The 23,046-nt window shown below is 42.5% G+C and overlaps 1 protein-coding gene across 1 annotated transcript; it reads right to left on the reverse strand.

The window, feature by feature from the left end:
- Positions 1-642: 642 nt before the first annotated feature.
- Positions 643-22,755, reverse strand: TKT (transketolase). The gene is made up of 14 exons (XM_036391001.2): positions 22,524-22,755; positions 17,718-17,835; positions 16,270-16,383; positions 15,529-15,626; positions 13,679-13,870; positions 12,746-12,864; positions 11,671-11,864; positions 10,974-11,138; positions 10,204-10,360; positions 5,615-5,745; positions 4,490-4,573; positions 4,219-4,312; positions 2,500-2,622; positions 643-936 (listed from the first exon to the last, which is right to left on the reverse strand). The coding sequence occupies exons 1-14, from the start codon at positions 22,628-22,630 to the stop codon at positions 749-751; spliced, it is 1,884 nt and encodes a 627-aa protein (XP_036246894.1). The 5' UTR covers positions 22,631-22,755; the 3' UTR covers positions 643-748.
- Positions 22,756-23,046: the final 291 nt, after the last annotated feature.

Raw genomic sequence — 23,046 nt, forward strand, 5'->3', positions numbered from 1 at the left:
ATGTCTTTCTGAAAGGCAATTTGTGGAACAGTCAAGATAAGAAACATGTTTCAATACTTAATGTTTTAAATTTGGTACTCTGCATTAAACATAAATTTTTAATTTTAACAGAAACTGCTTAAGGGTAAAATAAGCAAAACATTTTAAAAGTGCAAAACATTTAAAAAGTCACCAAGTGCATCCCACCACGTGAGAGGAACAGCTAAGCCACTTACAGCAGGTCCCATGAGAAAAGTCAGTTCTCAACAAAAAAACAACTTACACATTGAGCTGCATCCTCTTGAGTACCTGGGAATTTCCTGCTCTTCTTCCAGATCCTTTAGTCCTTCTCAGCATCATCCTTGCTGTAGCATCAGCCAAGCACTCAAAACTACAAGTTCCTAGGAGGAGTTCCAACTTTTTTTCCTTCACTAGTGCTGTCTGCACTACCATTCAGCCCAGCTGGGCCTCACTTCCCCGTTGGTTCCCCAGGACCTGGAACATCTCATTCCACTTCAGCACCACCCAGCACATTGGGTACATCCTCCTTGCCTTTGGTTTGAAATGGCTGGGGGCAATGCAGAGAGGAGGGGCTCTAAACAAGCAGGTATTGCCCCACAACACCAAACCCCACAGAGAAAAGAAGAGATGAAACCCCAGAAGGTTTTTTAAGCTGGTATTTTTATTAGAACTCTCTACATAAAGCACCTTTGCCTGCCTTAACCTCTCTGAACGCAGCTCTTGGTTACACAGCACGAGATGCTCCCATCTATTCAGCGTTCCTGGACTTGGACACAGCTGCCCTCACCGCCTGCATGATGGCATCCTTGTCAATGCCAAACATCCTCAGCAGCTCAGCTGGCTTCCCGCTGCGGGGCACGTGGGACACGGCCAGGCGAGTGACGGTGACGCCGGGCTCGCCCACCACGGCGGCGCACACGGCTTCGCCCATGCCACCTGCGGAGAGAGGGAGATATGGCACTGATGGAGCGTCCCAGCAGGAACATCCACACTGTGTGTGTGGGGCCTGCCACTTACAGCCTCCATGCCTGGCCTCAGGAGAACACCAATCACACGTGTCTGAATGGGCTGACTGCGAACTGAAAACCCTGTCCTGTGCCAAAGGCATCCTGAGGACAAGCAGGCTGCCATTTCTGAAGTACTCAGCCATGAGCAGCAGGACACACCTGCCTCTCAAGGGCACAGGACTGTCAGCAAGCTCTCACCACCTCAGCATCAGCCACCAGGAACCAGGTTTAAAAATACACTTTGACTGAAGAGCATTTACAAGTGTACTTAACGTGCTGAAATTCCAACCAATCTCAGCAGCTCAGAGCTCCCATCTTTTCACAATGCTTGTACATGCTGCTGGGCACCTCTCTGGGTTATGTAATGTATTCACAACCTTTGCTCAGAGCTCAGCTCTGACTCACTATCAGTCACAGCAACAAAGGATGCAACGGGAACTGCATGGAGGCAGGAGAGACACTGGAAGCAGAAGTACTAAGGAAGAAGAAAATGGGACTTGGGTCAAAAGCAGGTGCTGTGAGACCTGGTAGAAGAGACACCTCAGTGCTACCCTTCAGAGAGTGTATCCAGGATCACAGGGCTGCCCACAGCTCCAGGCATGGTGGGATTTAACCAAACTGAGCCTGCAGCCAGGTGCACCTCTGTGGATGCAGCTGGTGAGCTCAGTGTGCCTGCAAGCACAGACACCTGTCCTGCCTGCACCACAGAGCACCATGCCAGCACAAAGCTCCTGTTCAGCACCTCACACTTAAGACTCTGCTGTCTTGCAAACTTGCAGTAAAATACTTGCTCAGAGATGAGTACTGCGCTAGAAAATGATGAGGTTCAGTGATCTGTCACCATCCATAGTCTGGGACAAAACATGGTGTATCCAGCACTTAAGGTAGAACCAGCTCACTTCAGGTACCTGGCAAGAGTGATGATCACCTTAAATTAAGGTAATATTCTCATAACTGTATCTACTAATTTCTGTTAATAGATATCTATGGTGGTGGAGAAGAAAAAGAGAGGAATTTATCCCAGAGTAACTGTGGAAAAACTATGGAAACTGCCCAAACCATCTGATTTCAGGTAACCTGGAGCCAGGCTTTTGGACACATGGAATACTTAAACCTGCACAGCAATGGTCTCTCTTGCAATTTCACACCTGCAAAGAAGCTGCTGTACAGCCTTTCAGAGAAGACACTGAGCAGAATGCCTGCAGCACAGCAGGAATTTACAATTTCACTGGGCACAAATGAATCTAGACTTCACTTGGACCAAGCACAGAAAGGACACACAAGGCTAAATTAATCAGAAAGGCAGCCCTGATTACCCCTTAAATCTTTGGAACCTTTCAACCCTTAGTGTCACTTTAAAATCCTTACAGCACCAAAAAAACCTGAAATCTCTCTTTTGCTTTCATGGGATGACAGCATCAGGTCTCATATTCCTCTGTCAGGTCAGAAGCTTCCAGCCTCTGAGGGCTGTGACCTCCCAGACCCTTCTCACCTTCATGGTAATGGTCCTCAACAGTGATGATTCTGCCCTTGGTTGCTCTTGCATTTTCAAGTATTGTCTTCTTATCCAGGGGCTTTATAGTGAAGGGGTCAATCACACGGATGTAGATCTTTTCTGCGTAAATAAATGAAAATGATTTGGAACAATGAACTGCAACATGCAAGACAATGCCAGTGGTCCAGGCAATGGCTGTGATCTCCTAGACCATTATGAGAACTGCCCACATGAACTCCCAGGTACCTGTACCTCTGGCTCATCTACCACAGAACCCAGCCAAGCCTAATTTCTATATGTATTCTTTCTCCATGGACCTTGTGCAATAGTGATACCCATTTATTCACAGACATGATGGAGGAGGCTTGGATGAGGGACTCAAGGTTACCAGGAGCACCCATCAGTAAAAAAGTAATCTAACTGTCTTTCCCCAGGTAAGAGAGAATCCAGCCACCAGAGAAATCCTCTTTACTCAGGCTGTCAACTGTAAATTTTTTTCAGACTTTTATTTTACCTTTATTGTCAAGCCAAGTGCAATTTCCACGTGATTCTTTGGTGTGTAGGCATTCTGAATTCTTTCTTTACTGCAGGCTGCCACCTCTCAGGTGTGCCTATCTGAGCTGCCCAGCCCTACCAGAGCACCCTTAAGGCTGGTTGGCACCAAACCCAGATATGCCCTGCCCTCATAAGGCCCAATGGCTCATTAAAGCTGCACACAAATGGCAATTGTTTATAAAGAATAGCAATTATGTGAGGTTGTCTCTGATCCTGGCTGGCTGAACACTGGGCTGACTCCTACACATGAAGAGGCCCTATTGTCATTTTGTGACTAAAGGCTCTTTAGTGGCCAATACATTTTGGATATTAGACTTTGCCTCTGCACTGTGGGATTATATCTCCAGAGGTGATTACTCAGACTTCAAGATCAGCAGAGCACTGTAAAACACAGTAAGTGTAGAAAAATAAAAATGGTTCTGAAAATACAACTTTCAAAATGTCCTAAGCCTGGTGACTTAAGGTCATGACAAAGTATCAGTCCACCCAGCTGCTGCACACAAAGCTCCCCATAAGCCACAGGCAGCATTACTGTATTATCTCCTGCTATTTGTAATCTCTTCCTGAGGAGAAGCTCTGACTCACAGATGGGTTTTTGATGGTTTCTTTCTCTTGTTTCATTGAAGGGTTACCGTTGCTGTGAGATAGCAGTGGCTTGAGCACTGCCATAGATTTGTGCTCCTCCCACAGTGGTTCAGAGTTGCTGCATTCAAAGGAACCCAGGTCAGCAGTGAGCCCAACCCAGGACCAGGTGCCATGGCCACACACAGGTGACAAGCTGTGCTTTGGGACCTGGCCCCAGCCTGTTTGCAGCTGATTGTGCTGTACCAGACCTGGTGCCACTCCTGCTTCTCACACAGTGTCCCCAAGGCTCTGCCCACAGGGCACTACCACAGATCAGCAATTCTAAGGACACCCTGGTGTGATCTGTTGTCAATTTTCATGGCTACTGATGCTGCTAAGCCAACTAAAACCTCCTCCATTAGGTGAGACTGGGAGCTGCATGCTGTGTTGTACTGTATCAGCTAACAGTGCCTGACAGTCAGTGCCTGACTAGCTGAACAGTGTCATTAATGTTTACCAGTACAAAGGGTGAGCACTTAGGCTGACTGGTATTGATTTTTTTTTGGTGTTACATGACAAAAAGGAAAAAAGCCCCACCTTTTCTCAGCTGCTCTGCTGCAGCCAGTGCTTCATGCAGAGTGACTCCTGCTCCAATCACAGTCACTTGGTCATCCTTACTCTTCAAAACCACCTTCAAGAAAACATGTCCATGTGTTTTTAACACTTAATCTTACTGTTTTTTTTTTTTTACATTTCTAGAGATTTTAATGAAAAGATCAAATCTTTGCAACACTTTAGAGGGAAAAGGGCTTTTACAAAAGGGGCACTGCGTATTTTTTCTGATTCTATTTATCTGTGCAGCATTTACCTTTGCCTGTCCAATATGGAAGTCCTCGTTGTTGTTGTAAATGACAGGGTTTTCAGGACGACTGGTTCTGATGAAACAAATGCCCTGTTTCCGAGGTAAACATGTTAGAAGTTAGGAAAACAGAAAAGTGTTAACATTCTAATTGATAAATCCTATGAAAAAAAATACAGCAAAATGACTTTTTCTATTTGTCTGATGTTCACCCTCCTATGTTGCCTCTGGTTGTTCTAAGTAAACTCTGCCCCACCAATTCCCATTAGTCCTTTGTGGCAGCTGGTTGCTTCAAGCAGTACAAAACACTGCACCTCCTCTTAAAGCACACTGATAACTTACAGTTTCCTTTCTGATTCCAAGATACTTACTCCTCTTCTGTTCTCTTGTGGAAATGGAGAATCCTATTTGAGTTAATTAGACTCCTGGAGCCTTATCATACCTGTGCAACTTTTACTCTGTCAACTTTAAATTGGAGAAGAATGCTTGGTTGAAAGCAAGGAAACAGGCTTTCCATCAGTTAAAGTTCAGAGACCCTTCCAGAAGAAGTAGCAAACTTATACTTTAATCTCTTCTTCCCACTCCTTTCCCCATCTTCCATCTTTTTTTCCACAAACCACTCATCATATTTGTTACACACCAAATTTCCACACTCCTTCACTGAAAACCTACATGTAGTAGCAACATTGAATTTTTTCAGATCATTTGCTCCTTTCTCAAGAAAAACTTGTATGGCAGCCAAGGAAAATACTGATCAATGAGATTATCAAAATCCTCAATATAGAGATTTATCTTTCCACATCCAGCTTCAAGTTTGACCCAGAGATAAGGTACTAGGAGAGCACTTTTAGGTTTGCTAAAGACCTACACTTTAATTCAATATAGATTCAAACTGTACTTGTGTAATCATTTACATCTCCCCAAATCTGGCCCACAGCATTCAAGATTGTTCATTCTGCACCAGCCTGGACAGAATGTCTGCAACCTTTCCTTGATAAGAAAACATCCCACTGCCCCAGAGGAGCCTTGGGAAGAATTTATGTGGGTAGAGACATGCAAGAAACATGCCAGAAGCAACAAGAATAGTACAAAAGCCAGAATTATTCTCTGACTCAGAAATACTCTGATGCAAACCTTAGTGTTGGCAGCTATTTCCACTGCTTTTTCAGTGGCTACAGCATCACTGGGGTAAAACACAGTGGAGTTGGGAATAGCCCGGAACATGCTCAGGTCCTCCAGCCCCATCTGAGATGGCCCATCCTCACCTGGAAGGATTAAAGCAGAGTTACAAAAGAGCAAGTGCACATTTTTGACAATCACTCAATGTAGAAGTGAGGTTCAATGTAAACCAGGCAAAAAAGGAGAAAAGGATAAAATCAGGCACACACACGACATGCAAGTCTACCTGCTTGAGAAAAGAATCATCTTCTCCTTAAACTTGGAACCATCTAAACAGTAAATAAGGATAGAAAGAGACTAAAAAGAAAGAGAACTGGGATTAAAAAGAAAAAATAGGAAGTAAAGTGTAACAATAAAACAACACAAAAGGAATACAACCAAATAGGAAGGGTACAGATACAGAAAGAGGGTCACAAGATATCTGAACATCTTCAGATTTACATGTGCTGAGGCAAAATTTATACTTGTCAATAAGTGTTCCTCCAGATTTAAACTGCTGGAAATGTGAAAGGAAAATTGCATGTGTCCCATCAGAAATGGAGAGTGCAATTGGTACAACTACTCTCAAATTCTTAGGCTGATTTCAAGATTAAATGAAGGGTATGTATGTACTTTTTAATGCTGTAAAAAGGTCTTTTAAGGAGCAATAGGGCATCTGTGTTGTTAATTTAACAACTCAAGCACCTCATGGCACAAACTGCAGATCTATGAAAAGGAATTGTTAGCCAGGACACGTGCTGGGTGCCATGATTTTCCATGGTTAAAGAAACAACCACCACAACACCCCCCGCCCCCAGTGACCTTATGTAAGGGAGCTTTGGGAATGGCACTGCTCCAAAGCAGCCATGCACAGAGCTCTGAATCCACTCATGTCACAGCCTGCAGCAGCAGGGCTAAGAGCCTTCCCACATGCACCCACTACCTGTTATTCAAGAAGGACGAGTTCACGAGGAAGGAGGAGAATATGTTCCTAAGAGCAGCACAGAATTCTGAAGAACTTTAAACACGTTAAAAAGATCAATCATTGAACTCTGCCACTGAACATTACTAATGAAGTAAGCACAGACCAGGAAAAGAAAGTTTCTTGGCTTGCAATCATGACATGAAGAAACCTTCAACATCACAGTTTCTTAATGTGTGTACTCTGAGTGAGAGGGTCCAGTGGGCATTTTCCTTTCCTAAAATGCACTCACACAATGAAGGCATAGAAGGAAATGAAATTATGAAGAATAAAATTATCAGGTGATAATTTTAATGTCCTGAATCTGAATCTTATCCAAGACAGAGAGTTACTCATGCTTGTCCTGCTTTTGCTATGGTGGTGCCAATATCACCAACATTCAAAGCTCCTCAGTTCAATTCAAAGTGACTTACATACTGCCACCAAGTTGAGTCTGGCCCCACGTCTTTATGAAAATGTCAATTTATATGAGTTTGGAATGCCACAGATCAAATCAGAGTATAATTCTCAATTACATCTGCAAAACCTACATTTATAGCTTAATAAAAGAAGTAAATGCTTAATATGAGCAGTAGCAAATGTCTAGAATATAAAACAGTCTAAACAATTGATATTTCTATTTCTGACACATGTACACTATGATTCTTTTCTATATGTTCAGTTTGAAAAATACAGATTTTTCTCTTATGACCTTATAACTTATTTAATGTTTCAGTCCATCAGCAACTATTGGTCTAGGAGTGAACTTGTCAAAGTTCAGAAGGTCATTGTGATAGCTATTTCTCATAAATTTAATGGTTCAAATTTCAGTGCAGCAGAAGCCCAGGTCTGCCTAGAACTGCATACATAAAACTTCAATTTTCACCACAGATCCAGATTGGATTCTGAATTCCATGCAGATTTGGAATTCCATACGGCCCAAAGTTTATAGAGTATGCTTCATTCATACCCTTTCATTTAAAATTGAATTTTTTAACTGCTAAAATATTTTTCTGAATAACTTTCTTTGTAACTCTTCATATAAGTTGCAAAACTTCCATTAACATCATATAACTCTTATAAAACTTTATATAGCTCTTTGTATAAGTTGCAAAACTTTAGGTTGAAATTCTTTTTTGAAAATCAAGTTGAGGCTTGAACAAGATTTGTACTTTAAACAACTTTATAAATCCAAGTTTGCACCTCACAGTCACAGCTCCCAGCAGAACATTTCATGTGCTGAAAATTGAAACTTGGAAGTGTAGTTCTAGGAGACAATTCGGGTAACCCAAAAGAGTTTCATCTTCCTAAATCAGCAAAGACCAAACCTAATTGGCTTTTACATCACCACCCTGCTTGCTAAAAGTCTGAATGTGGAAGGACTGATTTTAATGAGAGCCTTGTAATAGAATCCCTCCCTTAATTACATCCACACTACATCCAGTCTCTGGTCCAGAGAACTGTATTGCTACAGGTTAAGTTTGAAGTTTGAGATGAGATTACATGTGTTTATGAAGCATCTTTAAATCTTTACCAATATTACAGATCAACTTAACTATTTTGTTTTAAATGAAAAAAAAACCCAAAACATCAAACACTTCGTCAAGCCTTACTGCCAGCCAAAACTATTAAATCAACTGAAAAACTGATGTAGGCAGTGAACCTTAATTTACTACCCCTGTCAGCTCTCCCTCTCTTTCACTTTCCCTAGAAATACCTACTAGTTTTTCAAGCATGAATGTCTACTTGCATTTTTCTTCTTGGTATGCAAGTCTGCTCCTGTTTTCATGGGTCATGTCTATGCATTTCAGATTAAAAATAAAATTCTCTTCCTCCTTCAAACCAAAGCAAACTCCACTATGATCTGACATGTTCTAAACAGTTACAATGGGAAGCCAAGACCAGAGAAGGCTCTGCTGGTGAGGGCCCTCAGCCAGTTGGACTGAATGTGCTGGCTCTGCTGCCTTGGTCTCCACTGGCAAACCCTTTTCCCACACCTCTCAGGTGGATGGACTGCAGGACAGGGCCTGGACAGGCAAAGTTCCCTCTGCTCTAAGACATCCTGGGTTTGGCTGGGACAGTTAATTTTTTTTCTTAGCTGGTACAGTGGAGTGTTTTGGATTTAGGATGAGAATGCTGTTGATAACACACCAATGTTTTGCTGTTGCTGTGTGGTGCTATCCTAAATCAAGGACTTTTCAGTGTCCTTGTCCTCTGCCAGTGAGGACAAAAAGCTGGGAGGGACCATGGCCCAGGGAGCTGGCCCAAGCTGGCCACAGGGACATTCTATACCACAGAATGCCATGCTCAGCATACAAACTGGGGGAGGTGGCTGCAAGGGGCTGACCACAGCTCAGGGACAGGCTGGGCATTGCTCAGTGGGTGTTGAGAAATTGTATTGTGCTTGTTTTTTGGAGTTAATTTTTATAACTACAATTATTATTATTACTAGTAGTAGTAGTAGCAGTTAACTTACAAGTTTTTTTCTGATTCTCCTCCCAGTCCCATTGCAGGGACAGGGAGTGTGTGAGTGGCTGGGTGGTACTTGGTGTCCAGCTGGGATTAAACCACAACAGATCAGGCTCGTGACCTCCTGAGGAACCTCAACCTACAAGAGTCCATGGGAGCTGAGCAGATGCATCCCAGAGTCCTGAGGGAATTGGCTGAAGTAGCTGCCAAGACACTCCCCAGGAAAAGTCACAGCAGCACCAGGTGGAGTCCCCAGTGACTGGAAAAAGGGAAACACTGCACCTGGTTTTAAAAAGGGAAAAGAGAGAATCCTGGGAACTACCAACTACCACTCTGTGCCTGGGAAGATCCTGGAACAGATCCTTCTAGAAGCTGTACTAAGGCACATGGGGAGAGGGAGGTGATTCAAGACAGCCAAGGGTAAGTCCTGCCTGACTTTGAGCAACTTTGTCTAGTGGGAGATGTTGGAAGGAGATGAACTTTAAGGTCCCTTCCAACCCAAAACCTGTGATTCAATTTTCTGAATTATATAACAGCTTCACAGTTCCTGTTTCATTAGTATATAAGAGATTTGGGATTTTTTTAATCACCATATTAACAATTTCAGTAGTAAAAAATACTGGGATAAGTTGAAATGGTTATTTCAAATGTGTGATCTCTGAAGTGTTTTTGAGATTGATGGACAAGAGTATCTGTGCAAGAACAGTATCATTAGTAAGAGAGAGATTCCCAGTAAGAGACTGGGAAACAATGGTACAGTAAGCACATGACTATTCTCTCCACAGAGAGAATATTCTCTCATTTTTCATCAACTGCAAAGATGAAATGGAACCTGAACCCCTCAGTTTCAGTCCAATCCCTTTATATCAGTCTTTACTTGTGCAGTAGGAAATCTTGTAGGGAAAAGTCCTATTTTCATCAGGCCAAAGAGGAAAAACAAGGCCGATGACAGCTTGAAATTTTTCTCATTCTTTCTAAATACAACAGAAGCGGACTTGCAAATACAACTTCCTGCTATCCCTGCTGCCACTGTTACACCTCCCCAGCTACAGCACAGCTTGGCTGCACAGAGCAGGATCCACCTGGCTGCCAGCCAGCCTTCAGGGAGGGGCTGGGGCCGCTGCGGGTCCCTTACCGATGGAGACGCCGCAGTGGGAGCCGCAGAGGTTGATGTTGCTGTCGGAGATGGCGGCCATGCGGATCTGGTCAAACGCCCGCGAGAAGAAGGTGGCAAAGGTGCTGGCAAAAGCAACGGTCCTGTCACGAGTGGCACAGCCAACTGCAATGCTCACCTGAGAGAGGGACATTGGGTAAGAACAGTGAATTCCTCATTTATCAGTGGTTTCCAGGACATTGTCTGTGGGACTTGTTGCTCTAAAAATTAGGAAGAAGCTCTCAATGCAGATTAAAAATCTCTGTTTAGTCCTGCTTCTAATTGCTGGCATTTCCAGAAAGGAAAGGAGGCAACTCACCCTCCCAGTATCTATTCTCCTGCATCTCCTCTGCTCCATGCTTCAACTGCTAGCTGTTATTGTTGACTCTTACTGGCAGCTTCTTTTCTTTATCTGCTTAAAGCAGCCATTCAAAGATTTTTAAGACTTATCCCTCTCTTTCTTCTCCTCGATCAAAGGCTTAGGTTCTCAGTCCAATGGACATGGTCTTGCTATCTCCAGAAAACAAAAATCATCATTAGTAAGAGGGAATGGATTTACCTGTGTTATTTGGACTGGTATTTACTAAAAGGGCCCTTCTTTAGCAAACTAGAAATTAGAACAAGGTTCCTAAATTGCTTTTTGCTACAATTACCTCACATTTATTTGAAAAACAAGTATTAGACCCCCACTGTAAGGGGACTCACACTGAATGGTCATAGTGATCTTTCAATAAAGCCAAGGGAGCAGTTACCATGTTCTGCTCAGCAATGTAGCACTCAATGTAGCGACTGGGGTGTTCCTTCTTGAAGAGCTCAGAGAAGGTGGAGTTCTTTGTGTCGCCATCCAGGGCAATCACTCGATCGTTGGCGTGGCCCAGTTTTGCAAGCGCAACCCCGTAAGCCTTGCGGGTGGCCCACTGCAAAAGGAAAACACACCAGGGCTGCTGGAGCTTGCTGCTTTCTAGAGGCTTTTTTTTTCTTCCTGCTTTATTGTTTTCAATGATAGCAGTATCAAGAGTACATGAGTATGGTGACACATAGAAGAGTAAACAAACCCACAATGAAGCATTAGAAAAAACATCTGTGCTGAAATCGGCAACTCCCCACCAATCTAGCCAGGAAATGTTTAAAACCTTGCTTTCCAATCATAGAAATTCACTGAACCTCAAGGAGTTTCTTCAATTTCAAAGGCACATAAAATAGTTTAGAAAATTGATAATGATCTTGAAATGATGACGAGTGATTTGAATCTCCATATTTTAATGCATTTATATACTCTTTCAATAGCCAGCAAGTTGTCTGTGTCACACCACAGAAACAGGTGTCTGCCTACTGAGAAGAGGTGGGTAGCTGCAACTGGGGGAAGAGAGAACACAAAACCCCCTGCCATCCTGTTAAACAGTCTCACAATTTGAAATATCTGACCATCAGTGAAAAAGAAGGGAATACCTTTTCTCCCACTTTGTAACTTGGTGGAGATGGCATCTTAATGTTTCTAATATTTACTATAGGTGCATCTTCTTCTGGAAGGGCTGGAGAAAGCTTTTTCTTGTTCTGGATTCTGTCATCTATTTCCTGAATGACTTGTTCAGCCATATTTTTTGGAAGGGGCTTTCCATGCCAGCTTTCCTTATCTTCAACACCTGTGTATTTAAAGTCACATTACAAGTAAGAGAAGTATAAAAACAATTTATGTTTTTAGCTGCAGATTTTACCCAGATGAAAGTGCAGTGGACTATGACAGTCCAGTATTTTCTTCCAAGGAAGAAATTCCTTGAACAATTACAGTAGTATTCAACTGCATTAAGACAGACATATTTAAACAAATAGGAGGAATTTTACATGATCAAATTACATATATTCCAAACTTGTGACAAAATCCCAGCACCTTCTACTGAAATGATTTGTAAGTTTGCCCCTAACAGACCTCAGTGTGGCAGGAAGCAACCAGTAAATCAGCATTAACATTTCCCAGGAAACTTCAACAGCTCTTTAAACAAACTCAGATAAGTTTGAAACAACAGTTAACCAAGGTGTCCAATTCAAACAAGATCTGATATTTTACAGCTTTATTTTAATAGCTTCTGCTGACTCTTATCTGTGCACCCAGCACTAACAGCCAAATCACCTCTCTGGCCGATACACTTTTCCTTCAGTCACTGCAAATAATGAACTTTGCTTGCTTACTCAATGAAAAGGAATGATATTCACTGCTGTTATTAATATTTATCTGGCCAGAAAGGCAAGCTCAGAGTACTGCTAAAAGCTGTGGCTAAAGGGAACCATGGCAACCCTTGACACACTGAGTGTGCATTTGCTCCATCCCATGGACAGAACACTCCATTAGCTGGCACACATCCCACTTGATAGGACCAAACCAATTTTCTCAGCAATAATGTTGCTGACAGGTACAGAGGGTCAAAGACCTTCTGCAGCTGTTGCTCAGATGTGCAGCTACCTGTACTGCAGCTCTAGGTGTACATTGTATCTACCTGTGTATGCAAAGCAAGAATTGTTTTATTACCTGATATGCCTTTGCCTTTAAAAGTCTTTGCAATGATGGCTGTTGGCTGATGTTTGGCCTGGCCAAAGGCTTTGCAAAGCTCCTCCACACTGTGTCCATCCACAATGATGGCATGCCAGCTAAGAACACAAACAGATCAACTGTTTCTAAAGGGTTTTGGCATGTGACACTCTCTGGTAGTCAGCAATAACAATAACAAATACTAACTTCATTCCAGTGCAGTGTCTTTTTAAGAGACCCAAAGTATGCCAGAAACATGAACTAGCATTTATTTGAGACCATAAAAAATAGCACAGCTGCTTTTTTATAATGCAAAATGAGTCACAGGGGGATCAACAACTATGAGCAAAATTCACAGCCCATAGATAACCAAGTTATAATACATTTCTTCAGAAATAATGGCCATTTTTAATCACAAGAGCAAATCAGGCATCTAGAAATAAGATGAAAACTGACAGTAGACGTTGATTAAAAAACCCCAAACACTCAGGCATAATTTGCTTTCTATTGTATCTGACAGTTTTTTTAGCATGGACTTTGCATCTGCATAGAAATATGAAAGTAAATGAAAGCCAATACACAAAGAATTCTCTTACTTTCCATGCTGTTTTTTTCTGATCTACTTGCTATAATAGGACATGTGGTCACAGTTATAAAATCTGAGTTTGATGTGTTAAAAACAGTTTTAAGACCCTTGACAAGATTTATCGTGCAAGCAGTCCTTATTTTTCCTCAAAACCAACAAATTTTGCCACTTTCAGTATTCCTGCTGCGGCCATAAAGTCAACCAATATCAGGCATGATGAAAGATCTACCCTCTTCCTTGCTGATGGAATCCTTTAGAGCTGAAAGCTCATTTGAACAATTCTGAGAAGCAAACAGAACATACATTTTCAAATGAGAGATTATCCTGAGCTTCTCCCACTCACATACCCAAAGGCCTCGCAGCGTTTCTGGTAGATTTCAACGTGATGCTGCAGAGGAGCAGGGTCACTTTGTCCAAGACGATTAATATCAAATATAGCAACAAGATTATCAAGCTTGTAAAAGCCAGCAAAGGCCATTGCCTCCCAAACAGAGCCTTCAGATAACTCTCCATCTCCAAGCAGACAGTACACTCGATAGCTAGAAGAAATTAAAAATGAAAATAAATTAGGTTTGATTTGTGAGTGCTATTAAATCAAAACTCCTCCAATAATTCATAGTAAGAATTCACTTCATTTTTCTATCCCAAACTCAATTCCCATTGTTCAGTGCATTCACCTCAGCTAAAGTTACGTAACCTTAGACAAATCAAATTAAAATAGTTATGAGCCGTTACACATTAGAAAAATAAGATGAGAAATACTGCACTCCTTTCCAAACCTTTGTCTCACAAAAATCAAGTCCTAAGCCTCCTACTGCAAGGCTTGACTGAACAAGCCCATTGAACACTGTCACTGTGACTCAGCAAGATCCTGAACAATGCAGGGACAGTTACCTCTGCTTCCTCCTTCCTCCCATATACCCTCTGGAAGGACAACCACAGGAATTAATTTCAGGAAACTCTAAATTGTGGATGAGCTCAGCTATGGATTAAAGCATACTGCATAACAAATTCAGAGTTCAGTAAAAAGATAACCAACATTAAATAACTTTGTAGACTATTTCTCCAACCACTGAAGCCCTTTATTTAGGTAAAACTCAGTTAGCAGGAGTACTGTCTCATCTCTACCAAATTCAGCCACAGCATTTGTCTTTTACTACCACTCTTCTTCTGGACAACAAAACTTTGTAAATGTTTATTACCCACTAAAATAAAAAAAAAAGGATAGTAAATTATTCTTCAAATATATAATTTTAAAACAAAATAATTGAGACGGCTGTCAGTGATTACTTTTTTACTCAACATGAAGCTATAAGAGACTTTTGATCTGATTCCTACCTGCCTTCAGCTAAATGTGAACTCCTTGCACTTAAGCTGCTCCCCAGTGCTGCACGCAAGACCACCTTTTCCTTTTGTCATGTAAGCACTAGTTAGATTTTTTCCACACGTAGCATCTGCTAAACTCAATTAAAATCAGCAAGTCATCTTTCACAGAAATGATTTCAAGCTAGTGAAGTGTAGGACACATTAACTGGGCAGCCTATGCTCGGATGTACTAGAACTGTCAAATAAAATATATCAACCACATCAGGCTATTTTCCTCCTCATACAGATTTGCCTTTAGACATCTTCTTTTCTTGTGCACAAAACAAATGGCAGGAGCAGTAATTTTTGTCTCTGTGGAGTTGAGTGCCTTTCTGATAACATTTTGGAGCCCTACTTTATGATTCAATTATGCTATTATTGACCATAACGGTTCCTTATCCAGCGTTCTCCATTATTTGTCATCTGACTTTGAACAGACCTCTCCAGCTTGCACTTTCCTTCTAAAGGGACACATCCAGTCTCAAAATGGATATCAGTTACTCTCTGGAAGTTAGAGGCTTCTCCAACAACTCCCTGTCTTCTCTGTTCAGGAACATCAGCTTGCAATGCTGTCAGGTCACAAAAGAAACACACATATGCACTAATTGTTGCTAATCTTTAAACCCTTGGTAGTTTCACTGGCAACAGCTTTGTAATTATCTATAATTTAAAACCTGAATTTGAAATCAGATTTGGGATTGAATAAAGGAGAATGAATCTCTCTATCTATATATCTGTCTGTCTATCTATCTATCTATCTATCTATCTATCTTATTTTAACAAAATTTTCCCATTGAATGCCTATAATCATGAAGTATGGAAATGGAATTACCTGGCTCTGTCAAAGAATTTGCCAGTGTATGCCATTCCACAAGCAGCACCAAGACCCTGCCCAAGGGATCCAGTAGCCACATCAGTGAACGCTTGTCTCTGAGAATAAAAAGATGATTATTTTATAGTTATGAAATAGAGGAAGTAATTACCAGTGCTAGAAGATGGTTTAACATACACCAAAATGCAGCTTCTCAGCCCTGACAATGTGCAAATCCCTCTAAATCTTGAACCCCTGATTTTCCTGCAATGCAATTTCCTTCATGATGACTGTCACAAGCTAACTGGGCACTCTGAGAGGGAATGGAATTTCTCAGCTATGCTTTGGATGGCAACAGTTAAGAACTGATGATTTTGTGTAAAAAGAATCAATTGAAACAACTGGCTGGGAATGGAAATACCAATGAGGTGGCCAAACTGGGTGTAAACTCTTGAAATACCTCAAAGCTGCTTAAAGGGCAAGTGAAGCCTGGATAGAACTTCACCTAAACATTTATGAAATGGAAAATACTGCCATGCAGGGCTGTAGGGGAACTTTACTACTACAATAAAGGTCATTTCTACATGCTCATTCAAATACAGTTCAAATTCAAATTCAGTAGTGAAGCCATAAATGCCATCATCCTTCTTAGAAGCCTTTATCTTTCCTGTACTGAACAGCTAGCAACCAAAATTGCTGTGAAATGCATACACTTGTTGTTTCACAGGAAACACTTTTGTATCAAAGATGATGAGCACTCACTGGCACTGGGTGTCCTTCTAGGACAGAATCAATTTTCCTCAAGTTCAGTAATTCTGCTTCTTGTAGAAAGCCAGCCTCTGCCCAAACAGAATATAAAATTGGTGCTGCATGACCCTAGAGAGAAACAGAAATCGTAAACAAAACACAAGTTTCACAATTCCCAACTATCAGGACAAAACTCTACAAAGCTGACAAACCCTGAAATCAGGTTCTCGTGCCCATCAGGAAGGCATGGAGTTATTAAACATTTTTACAATGCACACATCCACACTGATGTTTGTTTCCAAGCTCCCCATGCCCCTGCTTACAGCACCCCAGCAGGATGAGCAGTGTTATCTCACTAGAGCTTCCTTCAATATGAGTGTACTCAGGGTTGAATGCAGGGAGTGACAACAGGCAAAGTTTTAAGCTTTGTACACTCAGACCTTTGTGGAGCAGTCATCTTCCACTCCTGGAGGCATCAGGAGTCAAAAGAGCATGCAGAGGTTTGAAGCCATTTAGCAACGCTGGACAGAAACACTGATTAATTAGAGAGCTAAAGTAAACATGAGGAAGTAACTCTCAGTGTTTCACCACCTCAGCATCAACTGCTTGCTTCTCACTCAATTCCTTCTTTCAGAGTGGCCACCAGACATGGCAACAGTTACATCCAGCACAAGAATGTTCACCATGGGCTCCACAGCGCTACTGAGAGCCACCACTTGAGGAATTCTGACTCAAAGATGGAATGTGCATCACTGGAGCACTTCATCTGCCATGTTTTACATTTTCTGAAGGCCCCTCACCTGCCTTTGAGCCATATGAACAATATATCCCTGTGATTTGCAAGGACACAATGTAAAAGGGGACAGAAACACTAACAGCCAGCACAGACTGGGGTTTCAGTGTTTTCTGACCCACAGTGGCTTCAGATGTAACGGTGACTTTAGTATGGTACTGGCACAGTAGGAGTGCAAACTACAAACTACTCACTAACCTGCCCTTTTCCATGCAATGCTCCCTGAGAAGCTGGCAGGAATTAGAGCCCACTGTGACATGGCTGCAGGCAGAACAGCAGGGCTGCATTTAACAAGAGAGCACAAAAGCCAACTGCAACTGCCTCATTAGAAAAATAAAATAGACCTTGCTGCATCCTGATAGATTGTATAGACAATATAATATTTATTATTTAACATTATAACAACTTAACATAGTGGAGTTAAGACTTATCAGGACACATTACAAAGACCCCTTTTAAACTGTTTTTAAGTTATGTTGTAACTTAATTCAGCCAGTTTCTTTCTTTCTGAAGCAGACAAATTCCAGGCGTTCAAATATTTCCAACAGACTTCTCTGCAGATGTAAGTGTATGCAAACACAAGTCAAAGACAAGTCAATTAAATCTACAGACAGACATCTCTTTGCTAGCAGACTGTAACAGGACAGCAAACCAGTAATTATTTATTTACCTTTGAAAGGACAAACCGGTCGTTGCTGGCGTTTCTGGGATCTTGCACTTTGTACCTCATGGTATGGAAAAACAGCACAGACATAATCTCTGCTGCACTGCAACATGATGTAGGGTGGCTACAAGTCAAGAAGACCCAATATTACCACTTGTGTTAGTGTTTGCTCAGGACCACGTCTTCAAAGTATCACTTCATCAGACCCCAACTCCCCAGCATGAAAATACACAAATCTGAAGTGTTTGATATCCCACCCCTGTGCTGTTCCCCCAGTGCCAATCAAATATTTTGAGACAAAGGGAGCCTCTGATCTGGCTGAAATGGGTGTTCAATCAAGACCCTGCTGACAGCTCAAGGATTTGTTTTTTAGAGGTCTCCCTTCTTTTCCATGCCAAGGACCACCACCTGAAGGGGTGGCTGAAGCACACAGGCTGTGTCAGCCTGGGCCTGAAATCAGACTCCACTGATTTATCTGGTGGCAGAAATTACACCAATGCAGAGGAAACAAGGGCAGCTTTCCACAGAACTGGAGCCACTAGCTGAGTGGAGAAATTGAAAGCATGGCATCAGGACTTGTTCAGGCTCTGATGCACATGCAGGGATTGGTAATGCAAGATTAACTTCTGCAGAGAGTTCTGCAACATTTATAATAGTATAACTTAGGAACCATTTCATTGTACCACATTAGAGTTGACAGAATAAGAATTCTGATTTTCAAAGAGGACATTAAATAATGCAATTCTTGTTTCATCTTCTACTGAAACCAGATATGGAAATTTACTGTCTCCAGTAAACACCCAGATACAAGTTGTAAAATACTAAATTGCTTAATCTTTGGCTAAGAGGGGAACTAACATTTTCTACATTTACATCTTTAAGTTTGAAATACCGTAAGAGTTGGTTTATCAAACATTTTTAAGTATCTGGTGTAGTCTCTCCCATTGAATTGTCAGGGATAACAGCACATGAATTCATTCTCAACTATAACTTGCCTTAGGAATGCACAGGCCCATTTCACAGGCAGCTGTGCCATAAAGTACGAAGTGAATATAAAGTTATGTGAAGAGGTTATGCAAGTAGCAAATATGGAGTTATTCCATGACAAGGTATATATTTCATTAGAAGTGCAATAGAAGGGCACAGATTTACTTTTATTTATCTAGATTACTGTAATTTACATAATAATAATCACTGTAGTTCTTATGCACCTGGAAGGGGTGGCACCATTTGACCACTTGGGGGTACCAGCCTTGGCTTTTCACTTGCCATAAAGCTTAAAAGGGGTAAGGAGGCCCTTAAAAATCTTTATTGAGTATGGAAAATAGCATTTTTCAGATTTTACTGATGTAATCATAATTCTTGACATCAGCCATTGCTGCTGAAGTACAGGAAAGTGGATGATGAATAGTAAGGAGGTTGAAAAAGCAGTTTCTTCTCACTTCCTCTTCTACCCACATTTACTTTTCATCTTTAGCAGGCTATTCTTCAAATATTTGATCCTCCTTGTAAAACAGGATAAACTGACTATGAAAGTGTCACTTTTGTTTCCTACATGTACATTTACCATGCATGTTAGGATTAGACAACACTTTCAGTAGAACTTTAACCAGAATATTTTCTTTTGATAGTAATAAACCTTCCCACCCAACATCCCCAACATAACTGTAATAAGAGAATAAAAACATGCAAAACACTAGCAAAATACAAATTATGGTTAGTGTCCATCCCTTAGTAAGTACTCACACACAGGGAACCAAGAGAATTAGCTTTAAACCATGGTTCAAACATATTAGTAAATATTTATGTATTTGAGTTAATCAATAAGCCTTACATGCTTGTTTAAAGCTTTCATTCCTTTAATTTTATTAACTTTATACTTAACCATACTTCTATGAACTCCTGGTCTTGATTAAAAAAGTTTTAAACCACCTAAAATGGTAGCATGTGGAAATAAAAAAAAAAGTAGAAAAATTTAATAAATTACCTGAAAATTGGAAAAACATCTTGTTAAAGCTACAGGTTAATTAAATTAATTTCTACTATCAGAAATTAAAAAAAAAAAACCAAAACTGAACTTTGAAATACAGTCCTTTGGTAGGAAACCCAACCAAAGTACACTAGAACACCAAAATCCTGGATCCACACAAAACAAGGGTAAAATAATTGCTCCAAGTTAGTTTTGTGGGGGTTTTTTATTACTGTGAATCAATTGATATTTGTTCCATCTACATGTATCCACACATTTCAAAGGATAGCAGTGGAAAGCTAAAATGGAACACTGAGACAAAACAAAAAAAAACTGAAGAAAAAATAATCTGCAACAAGTGATCACATCAGGTATTATGAAACTTAACTGCCTCTTAAGAAACTCTTGCAACTTCCACTTTTAAGAATGTATCCATCCTGCTCTAGGAAGCCAAGACACTGTTTCAAAACTGCAGAAATTTATCATCAGCTACAGCAGACACTCTTCCACACCCCAAAGCAAGTATGGTCAATCTTTATAACTAAATGAATCAAGTTTTTTGCCCACGTAAGTAATTTTGAGCACAAATTTTTTTTTCCAGTTCACCGAATTTTTCCACTCCAGCTGATGAAATACTCAAAGTGATGTGTTTGAGCAACTTCAGGATCAGACTGAGTTTGGTCTTGTCCAGGCAAAGACTGTACTTTCTTTAACAGAAGGTAAAAGAAGAGAAGACTGCAAGAACTGGTGTGACATATCTACCACACCACCATTTATGTTGCAATACATGCCACAGTTCACAGAAATTACTTCCTTGAAAGTAGTAGGCAGGTCCTGTTTTTTCTGAATTGCTTTTATTGCAAGCATTTCCTTCAGTTTTTACAAGCTACACCTTTAACAAACATATATTTCCTTAACAAAGTCAAAGCCATCATGACAATCCACATTTTTAACTATCTGTAAGCTTCTATTTAAACTTAACTTCCATTCAAACATCTTTTCCCATCCTCAGTGCACACCAGCAATTTAAGCAAAGCACACTGTCTCAGTTTTTGGGAAACATTCATAATGCACAGCTGCTTTGGAAATGTACATGCTTTGCCTATCTCCACAACAGACTGAATGTCTTTTGGGTACATTACTACACCATCATCTTGGCAACCAAATCTTATTAAGAAAATATATTACTTATCAACAGAATCTTCTCTCAAGAGCCCGTCTTTCATAATCTGCTTGTTATCAGGTTGTGTAATAATTTCAGACTACACAACTCCAGTGGCAGAATAAACCAGAGGGATTACTGAAATACCTTTGTGCTAGAAGGACTCAGTATTGTAGCACAGATGAACCAGGGAATAAAAAGCTTGAGTAAAACTACTTTTACTGTTTCTTCATCAGTGTGGTGAGAATGGTTTTACTGGTGAATTTCATGGACCACGGAAGACAAACAGAGGCTGTAGTATGATCCTTATTCTTTAACAGCACATCAGACAAAATGGAGAAATAATTTTATCTGTTGATGAGACAACTGATACCACACATCCCTGTTGCCTGCTTAAAATAATTACTGGAAGCTGAACACAGAAGCCCAAGCTCTACAAAGCACAACTTTTCAATTTACACTTTCACACAGACTTGTGTAATACCGTACACTGCAGCTCTGAAACAAATCAAGAACTAAAAGGGCAGTTGTTTGGTATCCCATATTTGTCTCTCCAGACTGGACCCAACTAGACAGATTTGTAAAAAAGCACTGCTCGGACTTGCTGAGAGGTTTCCCGCGTCCAACACCCCATTTCACAGGAAGAACAACAGCCGCACTTTCATTTGCTGTCTGCAAACGGAACGAGTAAAGTTCAGCTTCGAGAGCCATGTGAGGGAGCTCATGCCAGGCACAGGGTGGGGACTGTAAGGCAATTCAAAGAAGCTTTATAATATTTTGCACATCACCCTTCTTCACAGAAACCTCAGCATCCAAGGGATTCAGTCAGATTTTTTTTAAACACTGCAGCTAGTTTCAAAGAGGGCCGAAGGAGGAAATTGCAACAAGACGGGAGATGTGTAAAAAAGAAAAAAAGTCCAGCACTTTATACGGAAGCATTCATATATTTTTCAAGCAGAAAAAAAATGGCTTTAATTTTACATGACTAAAAGCTGATTGTTTGCAGAGATTTTCTTTTTTCCATAGGTAAAGCACGATCAAAGAAAGGATAACCCTGGAATCTGCACACATCAGAGCCCACACTAAATCCTGTCCAGAGGCCTGAATAAACTGCCCATTGGAGACCGCGGGCATTGCACAGATAATCCCACTTGGGCTCACTTGAAATTCTGTGCAGAATTAGTTCCAACTGACGGGCACGCAATGAAAAAGAAGCCGCTTGCGCCTCGGGCACAAATTCTTTGGTTTCCAGTCCTGCCCCAACTTAGCATTCTCTCCCAGTCACAACACCCGCCGGCACCGGCGACCGGCGTGGCCCGGCCCGGGCGGGCTGTGCCCGCGGAGCCCCCGGCCGCCATTTCCACACGTGTCTCCTGCGCATCCATCAGCGCCGGCGGTGCGGGGCTCCGGCGGGATCGGCCCTGCCCGCTGCCCATCCCCGCGCACGCCGCCCCAGCGCTCCCGGGGCCGGGCCCGCCGCATCCCCGCGCCGCGGGCGGGAAGCGGACCGCGGGACCGGGGGCTGTGTCCCCGGGGCACCGGAGCGTCTCCGGGCAGCGGGAGCCCGGCACGGTCCCTCCCAGCACCATCCCGAGGCCGGATGCATCCCGGGATGCGGGAGCGCGGCTCTGGTGTGCGGCCGGTGGGGCTGGGTCGCTGCACGCCCGCCTCCCTCACTCACCCGGAGCCGGCCGCGGTCGTGGCCTTGATTGAGCTGATGCGGAGCCGGTTGGCCGTGTCCTTCAGCGCCTGCAGCGTCTGCTGGTCGGGTTTGTGGTAATCCTCCATGTGTGCGACGCGGGAGGGCTGCGGTGGCGGCGGCGGCGGGTCTCGGGCGGTGGCGGCTGGACCTGCTCTGAGGACGGGCTTTGCGATGCGGCGGCGCGGCTCACCGGGGCCGAGCGCTGGGGCGGAGAGAGGAGCGCGGGGGAGGGGAGAGCAGCGAGGGGGCGGAGAGAGGAGCGAGCAGCTCCCTCCCTCCATCTTCCGTCCTCCATCCTCCCCGCCCGCCCAGCGGGCCGGGCCCGCTCTGCGCTCAGCGCCCTGCGCGGGCCCCGCGGCGGCCCCGGCTCCTCCCGCGGGCGCCATTTCCGCGGCGCGCGCTGAGGGCGAGGGAGCCGCGCTCTCCGCCCGCCATCGCTCAGGGAATCCCAGCACTGGTGAGGCTGGAAGGGAGCTCTGGAGATCACCCAGTGCAACCCCCC

The sequence above is a fragment of the Molothrus ater genome, chromosome 11 (genome assembly GCF_012460135.2).
Source record: "Molothrus ater isolate BHLD 08-10-18 breed brown headed cowbird chromosome 11, BPBGC_Mater_1.1, whole genome shotgun sequence".
NCBI lineage: Eukaryota > Metazoa > Chordata > Aves > Passeriformes > Icteridae > Molothrus > Molothrus ater.

Bases quoted from the DNA above. Each gene is read 5' to 3' on its own strand.
- TKT (XM_036391001.2), bottom strand. From the start codon at position 22,630: ATGGAGGATTACCACAAACCCGACCAGCAGACGCTGCAGGCGCTGAAG. The intron at 15,627-16,269 runs GTGAGTGCTCAT...TTTTATTCTCAG, and splicing joins TAGAAGGACACCCAGTGCCA to AGACAAGCGTTCACTGATGT. The intron at 937-2,499 runs GTGAGAAGGGTC...CTCTCTCCGCAG, and splicing joins TGAGGACCATTACCATGAAG to GTGGCATGGGCGAAGCCGTG.